Raw genomic sequence first — 21,526 nt, 5'->3', positions numbered from 1 at the left:
GTGCTTGTGGAACATTTCTTGGCAGGTGCCGCGTCGTCCCGAGAGCAATGTGAGGTTATAAATCTATTATGTGGGGATCAAGGACTTATTTTACTTAAGTAAAAAAACAACCTGATGGAACTAAAACTCTTTTATCTCTAAAAGGTTTTATCCAATGTACTTTGGGCCACAATGTAACGCTCCATCAACTCCTTTGATGCATGTTGATGTGTCACATGGAGGTCTGGATATTATATAGTAAAGCATCACTCGATGAGCAACAATATCTGAAATATTCACTTCAATGCACTTATATAATTAGAACACATCTATGTGGTGGAAATATCTAATTTTGTACAGATAAAGCTTATGATTATAATAAGAAATATGCTGTATTTTTGCTTTTTGTGCAAATATCAAACAATTTGTAAAAGAAATGTGTATATATATATGATCCAAACAATCGTGGGTAAACTTCAGCAATCTAGAGGGGAAAAATAAAAATGCATGGGACATAAATTCAAACATTTTATGAAACAATTATTTTTTTTAATAATCATAAAATGCAGGAGGGGGAAAAAAACAAAAACAGGAATTCCATTTATTTCATTATAACATCTTAGGATAAAAGCACCAACACGGAACAGTAACAAGTCATGAAAAACCCCAGGGCCTCTAACTACGTTAGCCGTTATTGCACCTCACACCTGCCCTGGCTTCACGGCACACAGTGAAGGCCACATGTGCCCCGCGTGTCTAACCCCGCCCCCGAGTCGAAGGGAGAATCCTAACGAGAGCACCGCGAGCCATCTAATCGGAGACGCAAATCTAGAGCAGCGGCCTTCGCCTGAGGAGGAAGACGCTGAGAGTCGCAGCCGTTTCACAGCTTCCGGAGGCCAAACAGACTCAAAGCTTCACAGAGCTGCTTTTCACTGGAGATGCTGGATGTATGTGACAGTTGAGAATCAATCTGAGGAGACCTGACTTTTCAATTTCACCTCGAATTACCCGTACCAAGGGTTTGCCCTGGTCCTGAGTTGGATTAGAAAGGAGGGCTTGGAGTCAAGGTGACATGAAGTAGTTGAGAAAATTGTTTAGTTCATTTGACGCCATCTGGGTTAAGTTCCTGAGTTAAGACCTTTGGCAGGATTCGGGGTAAACGGCTTCGCAGACCATCAATAACGCAACGGGAAGGAGAAAGCTTCAATTCAAATTAGCTAAAAAAAAAAAAAATGTTTGAAATTTGTAATGATCCTTTTAGTCGTTCCCAACGACCGTTCTCACTTGCACATACACGTCGCCCCTCCAGTTACCAGAGAGGTCTGCAGGTTGGACTTGACCGCCGGAAAGCTCGTGTTGCAGATTACCGAACAGGAGAAGAGAAGTATTCACGTAGAGCTGCAGGTTTCCTGGTTTGAAGTGAAGGAGAGCACCGTGCCGTCTGCCTGACTAGTATTAAAAACCGACGGGAATCACAATTCAGAAGCAATTAACATGGAACTGCAATTGTATCAAACACCAAGATTAGGAAAATCAAAACGGCATCGACAATTAATACAAAAGACCTCTCAGCGCCGGTAACAAAACGGACGGGTCTCTGGTCTAAAAGGACTCACGTGTGTGAGCGCACAGGACAGACGAGTACAATAAAGACTATTGACTATTAGTCTATTCTTCCCTTAAATATGCACCAGAAAGAGAGGGGGGGGGGGGGGGGCAGCATGGCATCACACACCAGCAAGCTGTGTGTGTTCATTAGAGGTTGACCCGTGCTCATCTTTATGCACCAGTACAGGTTTAGTTCAGAAGATCCAAATTTTCATCACTTGGAAACTGAAGCACCGTTTGTTTCCTGAAGAATCTTGTTTTGATGGAAGAGGAATTGGGGGCGGAGGGGGGGGGCATCTGATGAAATTCATGACGTTGAGTTGAAGCCACAGCACCGTTGTTGCCGTGTGTTGAATGCACACGCAGTTCGGGTTTCAGATGCCCTCGGTGGGCGGGGGGGGGGGTGGTCAGCGCCAAACGCCTTTATTCTTTCATATATATATTTATACTTCTATATATATATATATATATATATATATTCATACTTATTTAATATACCTTTCGATTTAGGGTGTCGGGGGGAAAAAAAACGTATGTACAAAAACAGTGTGCCTTGTTCAGTGAAAGAGAGACGGCTCACTCAGGGGGTCAAAGTGGGGCGACTGAAAGGTGGACCGGACCTTGTACACTAGGACCAGATCGTCGCATATTAAATAGGAGAAAAAAAACAAGATAAAAAGCCAGAAATTGGCTTTACAAATGTTCTCGTGTGCAGCACCAAGTCTCGGATATTGATGTTTTCACTGTAGAATAAATAAGAGTCCTAATTTAGCACCATTGTTTTCAGACTGAGTCAAGTACACACACGCACGCAAACACACTCTTGCATTCTACAAGGTCAAATATCAGGATAAAAAACAGAAAATCAAATATCAAGGCAAGGTAATAGACACAGGGCATAAATATAATCTAAATTATACACAACTATACAGTCGGAGAATGAATCACATTCACAGTACAAACAGTTTACAAAATTAAAATTACACACAAAAAAAAAAAAGCAAACAAGTCGGTGTAAAGAGAGTCCAGTAGTTAATTGTGGTTTGTTGTCTTCTCAATGTGAGGATTTGTGTTTGTATAAACTATAATCTGCAGTGATCTCACACGCATCTTACGTCCTTACGATTTGGCAGCAGAGATAAATACGAATAAGTTTAGCTTAAGAAGAGTAAAATACTCCAGCGTTAAGTATTTCAGCTGTATTCCAGATAGTAGTGTGATTTACCAAATCGGCCGAGGAAGAAGATGTAAATAAATACATCAAGTGGCTGACAATAAGGATATAGCACCATTTCATGTTGTTTGTTTTCTAATAAAAAAAAAAGCAGTCGGCTCAGCATCATCGGCCCGTTTGAAAGGCTGCTAACTCAGCATATTGTCAAAATAAGGCAAAGATCAGAACGTTATTGTGTTCAGCCTTTAAACATACACCCACTTCCATATTATTAAGTTAATTCATTTAGAGAAATAACATTTATTTTGCTTAGTTGCTGTTGCAAAAAAAATATCATTTGAGTAAATAAAACTTTCACCGTTATGTTCAATATTTGAGACTAGATGAGAAACCCTGAAGACGTGTTTTCATAACGTGAACTTAGTTCTTTTGCTTTTTAAGATGTTTCGACCACTCACCAATTTAGTTTAACATGTAAATATTGGAAACCATCAACGTACACAGAGCTTGAAGTGTGTCACCATCCGGCCTCACACATCTTCTGCACCATGACAAACTGCATCTTTTTATCCAGTGTGAAGTTAGACCAAACGTTCCTGTTACATACCCAACAAATATTTAATTACACCGAAAGAAAGAAAAGAGACGCGACAGCGTAGCTCGCATGACAGCGTAGCCGAGTTCAGAGAACTGGTCCGTGTGTGCACGAACACGCGCTCGTGTGAAGGGAGGCTTTGGAGGGAAGGTGACCAGATTCAGATCAACGAGACGGACGATGTGCTTCAAATCGGTTATCAAATGTCACATTAAATCCTTAAAACAGACGGTTTTGATCTTGACTGAGACAAAAAGACAAGAGCACCTTTAATTTAAAGCAGACATCCGTTCAGTGCTGAGCAGCAGCAAGCACGGATTTCATCATTGTGAAATCTTTTAAACAATATATTTTAGCACCCAACACATAAACATGACCACTACCTATGGATTCTGTTCAAGGCGACTATAGTGGCCCTGTGTCTGTGTGTGTGTCCCAGTACAGAAGCCGGTCGGGTAGTGCAGACCTCGTGAAGCACCAGTGAGTGAGCAGAGCGCCTCCGTCCACAGCCGGACATTTGCATAGTTTATTTCATTTTGAGGTAGTTTTCATCAATTACCTGAAAAGTCAGAGAAAAACAATGAGTGTTTCTATGGATTCTACACTGCAGCACAAAACAAAGCGGCCCAAACACTAAAATACGGACACTTTCATCATCATCATCAGACACTTTCATCATCATCGCCACCCAGGCGGCTTTTAATACTTGAATTCTGAGGAATCTACTCACCTTGTTCAACCATAACAACAGCTTGTTCGGAGCACAAGACAAACAGGCATCCTGTCTCTCTCTCTCTCTCTCTCTCTCTCTCTCTCTCCCTCTCTCCCTCCCTCTTTCCACCTTCTGATTGCCCTTCGCCCAGCACCCCCCCCCCTCCTCCCACCACCCCCTCAAACCCTATCTAGGTCGGGAGCCAGGGAGCTGGGAGGTCGTGTAGGTGCCATGCATGCCCTGAGTCCTCCACATGCCCCCTCCACCACCTGAGCCGCCGGCCTGCGAAGGAGGGGGCGGCCGAGGGGAGTAGTGCACGGCGTAGGGGCGAGACGAGGGGGGGGTCGACAGAGAGGACGAGAGGGAAGCGGTAGCGGCGGCAGAGACAGAAGCAGAGGACGACGATGAGATGGAGAGGGGGGAGTTGGAGAGCGAGAGGGATGACTGAGCTGTCCGGTGGTGCACAGAGGCGTGGTGGGACACGCGGGAGCAGTGGAGCAGGGAGTCCGATCGGGGGGGCGGCCCGGCGTCAGAGTGCGGGGGCGCCGAGGACGGGCCGCCGTGCGGGGCCAGAGGGGGGTGCAGGGCGAGCGTGGGCTGGGAGGGGCTATGCAGGACCGACTGGGTGCGGCCGTGCTGCGCCTGGGACAGCGAGGCGGGGAGGGGCGAGGATGACAGGCGCGTGGGGGCGGGCTGAGGGGAGCCGTGCTGCTGGGTTTGGGGGGAGGAGGAGGAGGAGAGACCGAGCAGAGAGCCGAGGCCTCCAGAGGCGGGCAGTGTCACCCCAAACTGGTGGGAGGACACTGCGGGGACCACGTGGTGAAATATACCTGCAAAAATCACACAGCAGAAAATGGAAGGAGACAGATGGGGGAGGGCAGAGCAGGTGAGAGTGGCAAAGAGAGCGAGAGGGGAAGGAAGGGGGGGGGGGGGGGGGGGGGGGGGGTAAAAGAGAGAAGCAGGGACTGAGCCGGGTTGTGCAAAGCGCCAAGCCAGTCTGAGACAAGCACACAGAAAGCAAACAGTCGGCCCACTGGGACCAAAACAAACACTTATTGCAGCTTTAAAAAAAAAAAAAAAAGTGGATGGCGGATACACCCGCAGAAAATGACACCGCAGTCACGTGACATTGATTCATGGTCAATTTCCATTGGTTCAGATCTCTCCAATTATAACATTTTCTCTTTTTTCAATCTGTTAAAAACATTTTCCACGGGTGTGTCCAGACGGAAGCAATGCGAGGCAGCGCGGTGCGTCGGTCAGTCAGTCAGTCGCGCTGCACAATTAGTGGAACGCGGGTCCGATCAGTTTGGGCTTCTCACGACTGATGATTTCAAACGTACGGCCACCAGGAGGTGTTCCCTTGTGAAAACTAAGCGCTGCAGAGTGGAATGGTGACGTAGTGTCATTTAGTCGTCTTGGCCGTCTGCCCTTGGTTGTATAAAATGCACTGAATTCATGTGAAGGAGAAACTCCTTTTAAGTCCCATTTAGATGCAGGGATGCTTCCTTGCACGAAAACAGTTTTCTGCACATGCAATTTGGGCAAAAAAAAAAAAAAAATGGGATACAACCGCATTATGTTTCCAGGAGATGAACTGGGAATAAGAACCCGTCCTATTCAGATGCATAGATTTAAATATCCGCTTGAATGTTCCGGGAACATGAAAGTGAAATTGGTGCTACTCTCATTTAAGTGAATGTGCCATTAATTAATCTTTTGATCATTTTGGCCATAATTGAGCAGCTCCATCAGTCGGTCGGTCGGTGAAGAAGACACACACACAGACGGCAGCATCAGACCTCCACTTACCCGGCTCTGTTAGCGGGACTCTATCCTACTCTTCATCACAATGACGCCCTCCCCCTCCCGGGCAAAGACTTAAAAAAAACCCTGACGTGATGAGTCGCGCGGATGCTCACCTCCAGCTGCTCCCCCTGCCAGCCCGGCGCTGGAGAAGCCCCCCAGGGCAGAGTGTCCGTTGACGAGCCTCGGGGTGCCACTCACCGTGGACCCGCCCGTCTGGGCCCCGAACAACGACTGCAAGACAGAGGTCCCTCCGAGCGGGAACTGCGACCCCAGGAACTGCCCCGCGGAGGACCCCGTGCTCGAGGAGACCATCGCGGGACTGCCCCCCACCTTGCCACTCAGAATGCCCCCACCACTGCTGGCGGCGGCTGATATGAAGAGGTTCTGACTGGCCAGGCTGCCGCTCGTCTTCATCTCCCAGTCGCGGGGGGCCTTCTGTTTCTGCAGGGCCTGGCGTTGGTCCGAGCCGCTGCCTCCCTGGCCCCCGCCCCCGCCGCGGGGCCCTGCGTCCTGGCTGAGGAAGGGGTTGGGATTGACGTAGCTGGACGACTCGCCGTCACTTCCTTTCCTCGCCTGCTGATGCTGCTGTTTGTGGTCAGAGTCTGAGTCAGTGCCCCGGCACGACCCCCCCATGCCGAACGGAGAGCCCCCCTGTCTCGGGTCAGAGTTGGGCTGCTTGGGGTCGGAAATGGGTGAAAAGGTGGATTTCCACTTGCTGTTGGAGGACAGGGAGGATGAAGAGGAGCCGTCGCTGCCGGTGCTGTTACCGCTGCTGCTGCCAGATTTCCGGACTAGTGGAGGAGAGAAGAACCGATGGGCATCAAGCGGCAACGTGGGCGATTATATGTGCCGCTTTCTTTGCTTACCTCTTTCCCCTTCCCCATGTCGACCAGGTCCATCTCTGCTCTCCAAGGATATGGTGGCAATTTTTCTTTCAATTCTAGAGACAAAGGCAAATAATAAAACAAAATGAGATGGGGCGAGCGAAGAACAGGGCATCTGGGCGTGGACGTTGTTGTTATTCTGATCGCCTAGGATCGACGACTGCACTACCGGGAACTGGAGCCGTCGGCCGGGTATCCCGAGTCCTCGTCGTCGGAGCTGGGGGCCGAGGAGTAACGACCCGAGCCGTTGAGCTCCAGGGGCCGCTCTCTCTTCAGGACGGGGGGCTGGTCCAGGTCGGCGCCCACGGGGCTGCGGCTGGACTGTTCTGGGGAGGAGATGGCTGAGATCTCCAGAGGCTGGTTGATGTTGTTCACCTGTTGGACGGGAGAATGAAATAATGTCAAAGACATCTCATCACAGACAGGTGGTCAGCTGGCAGGACTTCATTACGTCGAAATGAAAACCGCCAGCCTCCGTCAACCTTCTCTTCCGGCGCCGCTGGCGACTCACCATGGTGTTGATGTTGAGTGGCGACCCGGAGGAGGGGTTGTTGGAGCCGAGCCCGGGGAAGGACCTCCTCTTCGGGGATCCACTGGCTGCGTTTCCAGTGGAGCTGCGTTTCCTTCTCCCCCGCTTGCGTCCCTCCTGAGCGGAGTGCGGCGGCGGCGTGTGCGTGGGCGCGTGGGTGTGCTGCGTGCCGGGGGAGTGATGGTGATGGTGGTGGTTTCCGTGGTTACTGTGGTATCCCTGCTTGTTGCCAGTGTGATGGTGGAGGCGGGATCCTCCGGCCAAGCTGCCTCCGCTGCCTGACGAGGAGGAAGACGAAGAGGAAGAGGAGGACGAAGAGAAGAAGATTCTCCTCCGCAGTTCGCTGTCCTGGGGCTCCGTGTCCGATTCTCCCCCGTGGCGATCCTGTCCGTCTTCGGGAGGAATCCTCGGCGGTCCGTCTGCATACTGAAGCACCCCTCCGGTGCTGAGGGGCGGGCTCTGGATGGGACCTCCTCTGCCCATTGGTCCCGACGAAGCAGTGTTGAGATGCGGTGAAGGGGAAGAAGAAGCACCGTTATGGTCCTCAGGATGGGGACCTCCATTCATCAGTCCTGAGCTGGATGAATATCCTAAGACAGAGAACAAGAAGATAAAGGATTAGGGCGGACAGGAAGCGTATGAAACAGAAAAACACTAAAGGCTCTTCATTAGCAATGAACAAGCAGCTGATCGTATCTTGTTTTATAATAACAGTGAATATTATATGTGACCATGGGTAATCCTTACCATTGGTCTGACCTGCCTGAGACACAGGACTCGGAGTACTTCTCTGAAATTATAAATGCAGACCAGGGTTACTATTACTACTATTAATATTATTATTATTATATTAATAATAATAAAAGCAGTGACAAATGTGTCATACGCTTAAGCCAAAAAATATATATATTGTATGGTTAAAACTATTAAAAATCAAAAGAATGAACTTATATTTAATCCAGTTTTACTTTTTGAGCTACAATATTCTAACTGAATAAGAGAAACGAGGATCTCAACCACAACTTGTGACATTGAACGCGACACCGAAGCATCGACCTTCCAGCAGGTGGTGCAATGCTGCAGTCACATGACTGTCATTCCCACACAGTTCTCCAAATATGTACTTTATATGTATAGTATTTGAGCCAGTATACTTGACACCCCCCAAACAATAAAAATTTTAAAACATTTTATTTTAAAAATGAATTTAAAATAAAACCAGCAAACAAATTCTGAAAAAAAGGTAAAACTAATTGAAAAAAGGTAAAAATATTATCTTGTAACAATTTTGTAAACTTAAATCTGTGATTATCCAGGTGAAAGGAGTCGGATCCATCCTAATTCTAACGTAGTCACCTTACTCAACACTCCACCCATATCATTCTTCACGAGAGAACTGTTAAAGCTTTACATCAGCGCTGATGTAGTACTTTTTTATGAGGGTACATGCGCTGAACGTACGCACCAGTTTCTCCACCCGGCTGGGCAGCACCACGCTCGCCAGAGGGATGCTGACTGGCAGTTTGCTCGGGTGCACTGTGCTCAGGGGGATACTTATTGGAAGGCTTGTAATGCTGTTGTCGCCCTGAACAGATGGACTCCTCTCCTTACCGGCCTGAATGGGACAACAAGCGGAAAATGAGATGAGATGAGAGCTGCAAGGAAGGAAGAAAAAGTGCAGACAGATGAGAAAGACAAACATTTACCCTCTCGAAAGCTTTATTCTGGATATCCGATGCGTTAGGAGACGGGCAGTTCAGTTTGGCTCCAAGCGGAGAGCTGACACCTCCAAATTCCCTGAAGAAGTAACTAGCAGATTTAGACCGTTGCCTTTGGAAGCTTTGTAAATACTTTAGTTCACCATTAAAAAGTGATAGTGTCAGCCCACCTGTGTGTGGTCAGCCCTGGGCCTCTCAAGTGAGCAGAGGCAGTTGGGTCCTGGTTGAGGTGCCTCCGCAAGGCGATCTTGGCGGGGGAGAAGCGCGTGTAGTCGGGGAGAGCGTAGGCGGAGCTCTGCTGCCTCTGGCGCGCATCGGGGGCGCCCGGTGCGATCTCGTGGTCGGGAGAGATGGGCAGGTAGCGAGAGAGAAGCTCCGCCTTGGCGTTGGCCCGGTCGAAACACGGAGAGCCGGTGCCGTTGATGGACAGCTCCATGCTGACCCCGTTGAGGGGCGGGGCCAGGCCCAGCTTAGAGGGATCCACGTCGGCGGAGGAGCGGGACTCCAGGCTCCTTCTGTACGGGGAGCCGTCACGGGGGCTGTAGGATTTGAGCTGAAGCAGCTCCTGCTGCCTTTGGCTTTTCTCCAGCTCCACAATGCTGATCTACAAAACCACACACACACACACACACCAGGGGGAGCCGTTACACTAGAAAACGGGCTAATTCGTCTTCCTGAAAGCTACATTTCACCCAGTCCAGGTGACATGGCAAATTCCTTTGGAATATCTCTCGGAGGGGTGACAGGCAACACGCGGCGAGAACGGAGAAGTAGACGAGACGGACACAAGCCTTTGAGGAGGCCGAATGCGTACCTGCAGCTCCAGACAGTGTCTCTGTTTCTCAGAGATCTGCCTGCGAAGCGCCTGCTTCTCCTTCAGCAAGCTCTCCAGACACAGAGAGCCCCAATCGAGCTTTAGCTCCTCACACCGAGACTTCAGCTGCAAAACGACAAACAAAAATTGCAGTTATTCATTCGGGTGGAGGACCATTAGGATCGTTGACAGGTGTGAACCACTGGAGGGTGTTAAGGGGGGGGGGCAGGTTGGAGGTCTCACCAGCAGCAGGCTGTGGTCTCTCAACAAGGCCATGTCCCTCTCAAGCTGCTTTGTCTGCTCCTTCAGCTGACGATTGTGGGCCGATATCTCTTTCTGGGCCTGCAGCAGGTCCTCCACCGTCAGCGCTTTCACTCCCAGCTGAAAAACACACACACACATCAGCTAGAAATTCACAATGCTTGAAGAATTCAACATCATTGAAGAACCTATTTTTTGCCGAACTCTGAGTTCTCTATCGGTTATAACGTTTATTTGCACCAAATTGTCAGCGCCCGGGGGTCACGGGATGGATTTTATAGAATATGGGTAAAAAAAACAGAATATTTTCTGCATGTGTGTAACTAGCGCTTTCAACAAAAGAAAATGTGTGACCACACCCAACAGTTGGGTGCATGTGTGTCACACTTTCAGCAGACTAGAGGAGCTTTGGGTTGAGGTCAAACGACAACGAAACATTGGTCAGATCTAATCTTATTACACATCTGTGCTTTAAATTCATGCATTCTTTTCCACTAATAAATTACCTAACAGTACATTTTATAAGAAGGATGGTTGAGAGACAAAAGTAGCAATGGAAGACAATTGAATCCACATTTCTGGATGTTAATATCAGAAGTAAAGGGAAACATTGTTGCTGTGTCCATAAAGCCGTGTAGTGGAGAGAAGATAAAAAGTTCCCACCTCATCTAGCTTGGTCTGAAAGAGGCCTTTGATCCGGTCCTTGTGGGACTGACAGACAGAGTGGAGCTGCTCCGCCTGCCCCGACAGATCCCGGTGCTTTTGCTACGGACGGAAAAGAAAGAAGATTTAAAAAAAGGTCACAGATTTGGGCAAAACTGAAAAATCATTTACAGGATTTTGGGGGTTTTGGGTGGAGGCCACTTCATGTGTGCCAGCGGGGGAAATGCTGCAGTAGCAAATCAATAACGTCTGCGATGGCATTATTACCTTCTCCTGCTCCAAGAGCTGCTGCAGGTTGGATCGGTACTGAGGAGTCTTCATGTGGGTCATAAACTGGAGGTATTGAACTTTGATGTTGTCTGTTTCGAGAGGGTTAAGGACACAAAACCAACATTTATTAGTTATGTTACTACATTTAAATCTATCCTTCTAATCCTAAATTCACCGCTGCATTGAATGTTTGACGGGCTCACCAAGCAGCTGCTGCAGACCGGGGGGAGTCGGGCTCTGAAGCAGTTGACTCGAGGGGTAGTGGGGGGTCTTGGGAGGCAGCTGGTAGAAGGGACTCTGAGGCGGGCGGTACGCATCTGTACACATACACAACGAGTGGAGTCACGTGCAACCGACATTTAGGACGCAAACAGTGAAGATGTGAAAAGGTAGTTGGTCATCTCTCTAACGGGAGGTGTATTGTGTGTGTGTGTGTGTGCGCGCCCTCTCACCCTGAGGTGGCGCGGCAGAAAGGGTCTTGGCGTGCAGCAGGTCCAACGCGCTCTGGTTCTTCTTGTTCTTCTTCTCAGCGGCGGCCGGGGCGGCTTTCTTGGGTCGACCGCGCTTCTTGTTGTTCAACTTGCGAGCTTTGGGCAGGAGTCGCGCTCGCCGGGGTTTGGCCGGGGGCTTGACCACCGCCACCAGGCGCGGACGCTCCTCCTCGCCGCAGGAGTCCTGCTGCGATACACGTGGACGAACACACACACGTTCATACAAAGCGCACAGAGAGGGAGCCACAGTGTTCAGTCGATTTGTGCTCACGTAAACTAACAAACTGCAGACGATGTGAACATACTATTGACGTCAGGAGGTTAATTTACTGTTTAGTTTACAAGAAAATTAAAGGCAAATTCAGCTGGCGTTACATTGTAGCATTTGGTTTGGCCGTGATGCAAAGACACAGATTTCAATTTGAAAAGTTACATGAAACATTGCACGTAATTAAGAGAAAAAAAAGGGATTTAGAGATGAAGTTCATTCATATTTAACACGTCCAACAGGTCCTATAAGTCTGTTCATGTCTTACCCGGCTTTGTTCTTTAGGTTTTGTTGGCGTGGTGCTATTGCTTTTACTATCCTTTGTATCCTTCTGCTGGCGTCGCCTCGCTACCTCCTGCTCCTCCTGAAATAAGGACCCATTTAGTTCTGTGTTTTGGGTTCGGTGACATTCGTCAACACACTGACCAGGTCGGAAGGAAACCACTTACCCTGAGTTTAGGATTTTTGAGGCTAGCAAAATAGTTTTCAAGCTGCAAAAAAAAAGAAAAATGAATTTAATTGTTATTGTCATCATTTAAAAAAGTGCTTATATTCTAATTAAGTTCAAATAACCCGGCTGTTCACGCCAACACGGGCTGTAAAATGCATTCATGGATATTATGATTATGTTGTTCTAAATCCCCGCACGGTCTCAATTGTACATAAACTGTGGTGTGAAAGTTATATCCAAAACGCGAAAACCTACATGCATGAGGTCACCCTCGGACATTGCCGGCTCTTCTGAGGCCAGTTTACTCACTGACATTTGCTCCAGTAACCCGAGTGATACACACATCAGTGTCATCTCTGCGCCTGTGTTCTACCCTCAGAGTGCTCACTCCTGGGACTGACTACTCGTTAAGACGCTACTCGCGGCCTCTGATGTACGATGTGTTTGTGCAGCTGCAGGAGTCATCATCGTCTCTGCACTCGATCATGGCGGGCGCTTACTATGGTGCGGTCTATGGTATGCAGGTAGTAGGAAACTGGCTTTCCGGTCCAGGACACGGAGCCCCGCAGCGGAGAAAGCTCCACCACACGCATTATTGTGCCAATGTCTGCGGGACAAAAAAACAAAACAAAAACACAGCGTGTCAGATACATGTCAAAGGAAGCAGGAGATGTTGACATTCACTTTTCTACCAGTCGTGCTACTCACCACTCAGGTTTCGACTGTTAATTCTAAAATGCAAAGGTGCAAAAGGTTTGGAAGATACTATTTTTCCACCTGCGGAAATAAAAAGAAAAAAAATTAATAATTTGCCAGTCATCCAAATAAACATGAAGGAAAGCGTCAGCCATTGTTATTTCAATCACAAAAAAGAAGGTCTTGACGTTTTCTACATTAAGTAATCCTAGTTATTGTATAAAAAAGGGTCTGTTAGCATCGGCTAGTAAAAGCTATTTATGGACCTTTGATGAGATTTCTCCTGGTTCGTCTCAACTTGTTATGGCTCATCAACTATCTGCTCTGCGACTGATTAACACTTCTCTGTTGAGATGAAAGGGAGCAATGAAAAGAGAATCCCAAATTTAAAAATACCAACCTTCCTTCATGTTAGCAAAGCGCTCCTTCAGCTGGTGATCTACCTCTGGACCAAAGGCAAAGTTATTCACAAAAATAATACTGCAAGACAGACGGAGAAAGAAATATTTTAGATCTACAGTTGAAGTAAATACAACATTTAGGCAAAGTTTTGTAGACACATTAAAGAATTGCTCGCTGTCCTTCCATGTCAAAGCCCTGCTAAGTCATTTGTAAGTGAACACAACAGTAGCTTTTATTACAGTTTGTATTACAATGAACAATGGTTTCTATGACCCGAGTGCCTCGTGTATAAACCCGTAATGCTCCTATTGGGAAATGGGATGGAAATTGCTTCTTTCAGACAGCTACGGGGATCCGGCTTGGCTTAACACCTTGTGTTGGCGATCCTGTCCTTCCATTCTTCAGACAGAAAGTCACCTCTCTCCAGCTGAAAGAAAGCGAAGCAGATCAAGGGTACAAATCCTGAATAACCGTGGACCTGCAGAACAATCCTTAAAAGTAGTTTGAAGCTCGCATTACTCACTGTGTACTCCCCGTGTCTCTTCCCGTACCATTTCATCCACTTTTTAAACTCTTTATCCATGCTCTGAGAGAGAGAAGGTGAATATTAAAACACAAACAAATTGCTGCAGTGGTGTGTTGCTACACGGCAGTGACGAGTCGATGAAATGTGAGCCGGGAAATCCACTTTGGAGACCGACTGGACACACGAACGCCACACTTCTCCTCGGTGTGTTTGCCAGCGGTGATTTGCACTGCGTGATTTCACTACAAAGACTGAGGGAGCAGGGGTTTTTTTTTGTGGTCTCGCGTTTTCTCTCTTTGGTCCTGCGGGATATTTAGGTGGTTACCTCTGCATAGGTAGCTGGAATGTCTGCTTTCTCTACACCGTAGTAGTGTTTACAGTTGGTTGCCGCAGCAACCTGCAGCACTACCTGCCCAACTCCTGTAAACGAGAAGATAAGAGGTTCATGTCCTACAACAAACAGGCCGAGTCACTTGTATTCATAAAGCACTCGTTGCAGACAAAAGTCACAAAGTGCTTAACAAGAGAGGAGACAATACAACACACAGTGGCCATACAAGAGCCAATGGAACAACATGAAAGAACAAAACCATAATAAGTCTAAAGACAGGCTTACAGCATTGATTTACGGAAATCACCAGCGTGAACAGGTATTTTTTTGAGCTGGTTTTTAAACTAAATCACAGACTCAGCGAACCGGACGGGGGCAGGCGGAGCGTTCCAGAACTTTGGCGGCAGTCTCTCAAAAGGGCCGTATCCACCGGTGTTAAGGCGAGAGCGTCCCCAGGCTGGCCCTTTAGCCGGCTTCTTTATGAAAAGTTCATTGACCGTTTGTGTTTAAGTGAGGAAACCGGTTCAGTGATGAGCGAGAACGCTGAAGACGCCAGCCACTAAACGGGCGGCCGCTTTAGCACAAAGTCTCACAATTCAGGTGCATTAGAGGAACTTCTTTTTGCTATTGACAGCTTGGCTTTACAAGCAGCCCGCAGATCGGGCGCCGCCTGCGGCCTTCTCGCTAAATAAATCAACCACTTCCATAAACGTGTCACAGAAACAGGTGGAATAAAATAATAAAAAACAGTGGCATCCTGATTTACACCTCCAACTCATATCCTCAAGAATAAATAAAAAACAACAACATTGGTTTATAGAAAAAAAACATCAATCTATGATCAATATATCTGGAGGGTCTGGGGATACACAATGTCCCAAAGTAGCAGCGGACTAACCACTGCCGAGGTCTACAAAGGTGTCGTCGTCCATCATTTCCATCTCGTCAATGATCTGAGCCACGAGGTCGAAGGAGGTCTCTCCGTACACCTCGGGGGAGAAGGGCTCGTAGTTGTTCAGCTTCTCCGGGTCGGTGACCGAGTGGTTGTACACCTGCTGCAGGATGTGTCTCAGCAGCCCGTTGGAAGGACGCTTGTTGAGCTTCATGGGCTGCGTGGTCCCTTTCCACTATAGGGTGGGATTATACATTTATTCACACAAAAACATGAACGCTTTGCCCCCACCAGTGTGATGATATTATCCAGTGGTGCTTGCCTTTCAAAAGAAAAGGACAAAACAACACAATAATTATGTTGTTGGATCACGTTCTTTGAAATATAAAATAATAATCTAATAACTTCTGAATAAACCCCATTAATAATCCTAACAACACAAATAAATGAGCAAAAACCCGTATGAAGCATCTTGGTCAACAATAACTAGATTATTATTAATAAATCAATGACTGTAGATATATTTAACATTTTGTAAGCATATGGACATGCGTGGCGGTGATTTAGGGAGTCTCACAGGGAGCCGATACAGTGTTGCTCACTTTTACTAATGTGTGTTTTACTAGTGTTTCTCAATTCTCCTCCTCCACACACACACACACACACACACACACACAACCACACACCAGCTGGTGAATGCTGTCGATGGCCCTGTTGTACTTGTCACAAAGTCTCTGCATACTCTCGAAGCTGTGAGAACACACAAAATGAATCATTTAGTTCCAGCACAACACCGATTTTACTTGACAACTTTCCAAGTTCAGAAAACCAAGACTTAGCTAAAAGAAAGACTGTGCTCACCTCTTGGTGTCGTAGTCAATGAGTACGTAGTTTTCCATGGCCAGTTTGAGGTCGGGGATCTCCTCACACACCCACCTGCAGGAAGCACACACGGAGAGTCGTCACTCGGCCGTCACAGTCACTTACAGTCAGCTGTGGGAGGCGGAACACGTGTCACTTACCGGATGGTCTCGATGATTTCATGAGCAGCGTCATGGTGTTTATCCTGAAATCAGAGGGGGGAGAAAAACAATTATTCGAAATGTGATTCAACTGCACCACAAACCAAAACAACCAGAATTACCATAAAGTTGAATCATCTCAAAAAGGGTCAACAAAAACAGAACGTTACAGCCCTCATGAGCGGAGCGTTCAAAGGACGTCGTTGATACCCTGCGTTGGTTTGAGCTCAGAGCACCTCATTAAACGCAGTGTAGAAATCCCCAACAGTCTTAAAATAGAGCATTCAAAATCACATCTGAGATTTAGGTTAATCCAATTTTTAAAAAAGGCACTTGAGTCTAGAACAAAGCTTCATAAAAACAAGATCCCATGTGGGGAGTCTGTAGTTAGCCATCTTAGCGGGGTGGGGGGGTGCTCAGCTGCCCTGTGGGGGTAATCGCTCTCCAGTTACGCGCAGAGGGCGGCCAGCCGGAGCCTGTTGCCTCAGCTGACCCACTGACCCACTTTCTCTCTGCGGCTGCAGCGCGCTGCCAGGAAGAGCCTCCGGCGGAGGGAAGGAAAAAAAGAGGGGAACGTGAGAGAGGAGGAGAAATCAGAGGGTAATAGGAAAGAAAGTGAAAGTCAGACGAGCGTGAAAGTGGAGAAAGCGAGGCGGGGTGGCGGGGTAAGCCTGGTATTTGCCGGCTGTTTGAGGCCTGGCACAGCAACCTGCAGCTTACAGCCCGCAGCTTCTGGCTTCCCGCTCAATACTACACCAACTTCCGCCCCGGAGCCCAAACAAGCACGTGCACACACTCGAATGTGCACGGCAACCCAGGAAATCTGAGGCTATTTCTGTCTCAGCAGAAGCCTTTTCGGCTACGTCGACGTCGGCGAGCGGGCGGCTGGCTGCGCTGCCGGTAACACAGCAGAACGAGCAAATCGCCCTCGGCTGATTTGACGCACCGTTTCTGTGAATGTGGAAGGTGTGCGAGTGTATCAAAGAGGCTGTGTGAGCGCTGCGGGTCACCTGCTCACACAAAGACAGCACACAGCAACACCAGCACAGGGCAGCTGCTAAAAATAAACACCGCCTGAGACAAAAAAAAAAAAAAAAGGAAAAAGGATGCCGGAGACCCTCCTCTCTTTTTCTCTCTCTCTCTCTCCCTAGCTGTGTTTATACCGACACATACGACTTCCCCTTTCTATACCTCCTCTCCAGTCAGTCTGTCCTTACGTCTACGAGTCCCTTGGTGGGCGTACGAGTTCTGCGCCGCTCCACTATCTGCACATCAGCCGACGACGAGAATGAATGACCGAGATGGGCGTGCCGCTCACGCCCTGTTACTCCTCCTCCTCCTCCTCCTCCTCCTCTCGGAGGAGTAGTAACATGGGCAATAACAACGATTACCCACGTTAGCTTTCTGTCTATTCAACTGTGAGGATGTGTGGATAAACAGTGTACACCAGCGGAGGTCCACCAGCACAACGCTGTCAAGAAAAGCAGTCTCGACAAGTAATTGAAAGTGACTTTACAGCCTTGTAAATTATAGTGAAGTTCACAGGTGAGAACCAAAGACTTCCAGCTTCCCTGAGAAGTCGTCGGCCATTGAAGCGCGTTCTGGGGGCCGGTTGGTGCCTCCACTCACAGCCAGATGGACAAAGTGCTGCTCATATGGAAGCATTTACAGATGCACAGATGTGGGGATTTAGAGAAATATGGGGGGAGAGACAGAGGGAATGCACGTATTTTAATGGGCTTCAATCTGGGGGTTAGATGTATCACAACACGCACACACACACACACACACACACACACACACACACACACACACACACACACACACACACACACACACACACACAGCACTGTCTTCATGCTTTGTGGGTGAGATCAGCGATCTCAATGCTCAGTGGGAGTCAGTAATGAATCTATTCTCAGGAGGCTCTGGTATTACCAGCAAATGGTTTAAACGCGACTTGGGACAAACAAACAAAAAAAACCACACATACCGGCGTGTGTGTTTGCATTCTATTAATAAAGCACTGGTGAGGAGTAGCAGCCCCCGCTGGCCTCCTCCCTGCAGAGTTGACCATATGGACATGAAAAGGAGGAGGAAGTATTTCCCCTTTGAAAACAGGATGAGTGCACCGCCACACCAACTAGCTCCATACTGCAGGACTATCGGCCGGGTACAAGCAGGTACGTGCTGGTCGCCAGCACACAACCTACTGGTTCACATGCCTCGCTGCTGTGTTTCATGCTCGTCCGTGATATCAGATCGAGGCGCGGTGCAACTTTGTCAGCCAAAGCAGAGAGGAGCGGCCGATTGCCTCATCACGTGACTGGACTCGGGGACTTGGAACCCGCAATACGACGAACAACAAAAACACGGCGATAGCAGGAACTGAAATAACACGACTGTCAGGTTAGACGCCCCGTGGGCGGAGAAGGGATGAACCGAAAGGTTATTCTGAGAAATGCAGCACCGGCTGTCTCACCGCAAGTAGTATAAAGACAGAAACAAAACTTGCAGTTAACACAACTGAAAAAGACCACAGAACTTGAAAAGGAGGGTTTTTTTCTTCTTCTGTTTCTTCCCTTTTCCGTTTGACTTGAATGAGTCAACTGCACGCTGAAGGTGACGTGCAGACGGCATTCTGCGTGGAAATGCAACCACACCACGTGTGAGAGAGAGAATAGAGAAGCCCCAGACTGCTACTGCCCCGAGGACCGATCCGGCACTCCGAAGCAATGTGAACCAGTCAAACACACACATACAACCGGCTGGAATAAACGCCATTGACGTTAGGTTGTATCACACAGACGTTAGCGCGTCTTTTAAGTGAAAACGTGACACTTTGAACAAAAAAACTAAAGCTGCGGTGAGACTGACATCGTGCAGGATGAGACGATTGGTCAGTTTAAGTCGCTCCACTTTGAAAACATCGCCTTACTGTTCTCGGCTGTACTTGTCACTGTAGTAACGTTAACCGTCTGCTCCGCTCGCGTGAACTCGCGTTGGCAGAAGTGACGGGAAAACGAGCGAGCTGAATGAATGTCATCGAAGGTGGTTCGATAACGCCATGTCCGAACACCATCCCGACCCAGTACGAACCGACCAACCGGACGAGCGTGCCGCGGCTCCTCCGGCTAGCGAGCGTTAGCACGGGGGCTAACGTTAGCTAACAAAAGACGCAAAACGGGGACAAAATGTACAGCCGTGACCGGTGAATTCTGAGGTGTTAACACTTACGTATACTGGTAACGGCCACGGGTAGCCAGCGGGTTCTGCTCCGACCGGCGATTTAAGCTTCAGCTCCAGCTTTTCGCCCATTCTACTCTTGACGGCGGCTCGGCTGTGGAAGCTAGCTGGTGACTGCTCTGTGTTAGCCAGCTGGTCGGTTAGCGAGCGAGCTACAACGTGAACATTTTCTTCTTTTTTTTTGTAAGGAAGAAATACGTGGAAACGCGCGAAATAAAAAAAAATAACAAAAAGACGAAAGCGCGGGAAACACTCGCACGACACGTCCGCGTGAATAAATGTGTCGGACTAGGTTTAGTATTTAGAATGAAATGCCTGGTTATGTCCACTGGCAATAACACATCGCCCGAGTCGCCGCCATCTTGCCCGGCATGAATAAACATGGCAGGGGGCCACCGGCAGCGGAGGAGACTCTGACGTCACCGAGGGACCGCGATCAGGTCACGTCACAACTTTTTCCAGCTCAACGCGAAATCACTACGGAGATTTAGCACAGTAAAACGTTATAATTACCAATTCTGATTTCATCTTATTTTACTAATCAAAGTAAATATTAGATTGTTACTAATTGAAGGATATTAAGATTGCACATCACGAGACAAGCTGCATTTTCAGTCACGTAATTTGGGAATTTGCACATACGTTATGTTATATGTTCTAAATTGTACAATATACATGTTTTACATTAACAGTTTTTGCGTGGCTAAAGGCCCCATGCAGTGGATGGCAACCATGCATAATGAGAACATTAATGTACTTTTCTGCACTCTAAACATTTGATTATTCACGATCAATAACTTTAAGGAAAATATTCAAATAGAAAAAAAAAAAAAACGTTGAGTCATAAATACAGCAGGGCTACTGAACTCAAATCGAAGCACTTTTTTCAAACAAAAAATGCATTGATCTTATGCGTGTAAATCACATTACATTATTACAGGTCATTTAGCTGACGCTTTTATCCAAAGCGACTTACGTTGCTATTTAACCCATGGCTTTTACATGTTTGCCCGGGTAGCGATTAGGGATTAAGTGTCTTGCTCAGGGACACTTTGACGTGGGACATGGTGCAGCCGGGGCTCGAACCGCCCGACCTTGCAGTTCCCGGTGCAGCCTCTCTTCCCATGCGCCACCATCTGTCTGTTTAAATTAAATTGAAAAGCATTTCATTGTGTTGCTGAAAAAACTGGAGACTGAAATATAAAACTGGAAAAGCTGGAAGCCCAACGACTCTGTGAGAGAATCTGGAAAGTAATTTGAAATAGTGCCAAGTCTAAAAATGTCCAACTGGCAGCCATAAAATGCTGGAAGACAAATTACATTAGACAGCTTTACTGCATTGCTGAACACCATTGGACAGCATTGCACTGGAAAATACAAAATCCATTGACAATGAGGCATATACATATAAATTAATTGGTTAATGAGGGAAACAAAGTGACATAGAACATAAACTGATCCTGAAGTAGTCAAACAAAAAGGGAAGATATGAGAAAAAGAAGTTAACAATGATGGGACTTCAGTTGAATCGGCACCTAGAAGACCTTCCTAGAAGAGGAACCTCGTATGAAACACAGTAACTGACCTTTGATATGTACAAATAACCGGAGTGGATGAAACACGGATGTTTATTAGCTCACACGTGAGTTTCGGTTGTAAATCAGCAGACCTGGTTATTGCTTTTTATGCGTTTTGTTTCCCACGCTCACTTCATGCGTTTTTAAATCATCGCACAATGAGCACAATAATCCAAAATGTTAGACAGCAGGGTTACAAAAATCAATGAACTCCTACAGAGCGCTGCAGTGTACACACACACACACACACACACAGTATCAGTAGTGCAAGAAGTACTCAGATTCTTTACTTTAATGTACAAACACAACTTATTACAGGTAAAGGAAAAGCCTACCCGAGTAGCTTTGCAGTCAGGTTCATGTAGTTACCTGATTGCAGCAGCTAAAGTACAGATGTAGTTTAATCCAGTGGTTCCCAATATAGGGGTCGGGCCCCTTAAAGGGGTCACCACGATAAATGGGAGGAAAGTGTTAGTTTATTTTTTTTGTATTAAATGATTTTCTCAGTGTTCTTCAAATTAAATCACGTGACGAGTTTAAAAGAGAAACGTCTCTTCGGTTGAACATCTAAACACTCGAACCGGATGCTGCTTTCACACGAAGGGGCT

General features: G+C 47.4%; 1 protein-coding gene across 5 annotated transcripts; it reads right to left on the bottom strand.

Moving 5' to 3' along the window:
• Positions 1–506: 506 nt before the first annotated feature.
• dot1l (DOT1-like histone H3K79 methyltransferase) lies at positions 507–19,800 on the bottom strand. 5 transcript variants are annotated; one of them, XM_078108575.1, is made up of 29 exons: positions 19,333–19,725; positions 16,096–16,139; positions 15,935–16,009; positions 15,760–15,823; positions 15,080–15,308; positions 14,176–14,270; positions 13,848–13,910; positions 13,696–13,751; positions 13,323–13,402; positions 12,935–13,003; positions 12,727–12,833; positions 12,225–12,266; positions 12,044–12,139; positions 11,469–11,694; positions 11,220–11,333; positions 11,014–11,105; positions 10,747–10,848; positions 10,066–10,203; positions 9,823–9,948; positions 9,179–9,612; positions 8,997–9,087; positions 8,756–8,905; positions 8,038–8,080; positions 7,273–7,880; positions 6,931–7,136; positions 6,744–6,817; positions 5,991–6,668; positions 4,087–4,898; positions 2,471–3,915 (listed from the first exon to the last, which is right to left on the bottom strand). In XM_078108575.1, exons 1-28 carry the CDS (start codon positions 19,411–19,413, stop codon positions 4,255–4,257), a joined length of 4,827 nt encoding a protein of 1,608 aa, XP_077964701.1. In that variant the 5' UTR covers positions 19,414–19,725; the 3' UTR covers positions 2,471–3,915; positions 4,087–4,254. The 5 variants fall into 5 exon arrangements, with proteins under 5 accessions (XP_040039237.1, XP_077964704.1, XP_077964701.1 ...); XM_078108576.1 differs by having other exon boundaries at positions 11,469–11,691; positions 19,333–19,724; XM_040183303.2 differs by lacking the exon at positions 4,087–4,898 and having other exon boundaries at positions 507–3,915; positions 19,333–19,800.
• Between the last annotated feature and the right edge of the window lie 1,726 nt (positions 19,801–21,526).

This window comes from Gasterosteus aculeatus, chromosome 8 (genome assembly GCF_964276395.1).
Source record: "Gasterosteus aculeatus chromosome 8, fGasAcu3.hap1.1, whole genome shotgun sequence".
Classification (NCBI taxonomy): Eukaryota; Metazoa; Chordata; class Actinopteri; order Perciformes; family Gasterosteidae; genus Gasterosteus; species Gasterosteus aculeatus.
The sequence above is the reverse complement of the archived record's forward strand: the minus strand, read 5'-3'. Positions and strand labels throughout refer to the sequence as shown.

Excerpts from the sequence above, each read along its gene's own strand:
- dot1l (XM_078108575.1), bottom strand. The coding sequence starts at position 19,413 with ATGGGCGAAAAGCTGGAGCTGAAGCTTAAATCGCCGGTCGGAGCAGAA. Across the intron at positions 13,403-13,695 it reads GACAGGATCGCCAACACAAG|TATTATTTTTGTGAATAACT; the intron begins GTGTTAAGCCAA and ends TCTGTCTTGCAG. Across the intron at positions 8,906-8,996 it reads AGAATAAAGCTTTCGAGAGG|GCCGGTAAGGAGAGGAGTCC; the intron begins GTAAATGTTTGT and ends TGTCCCATTCAG.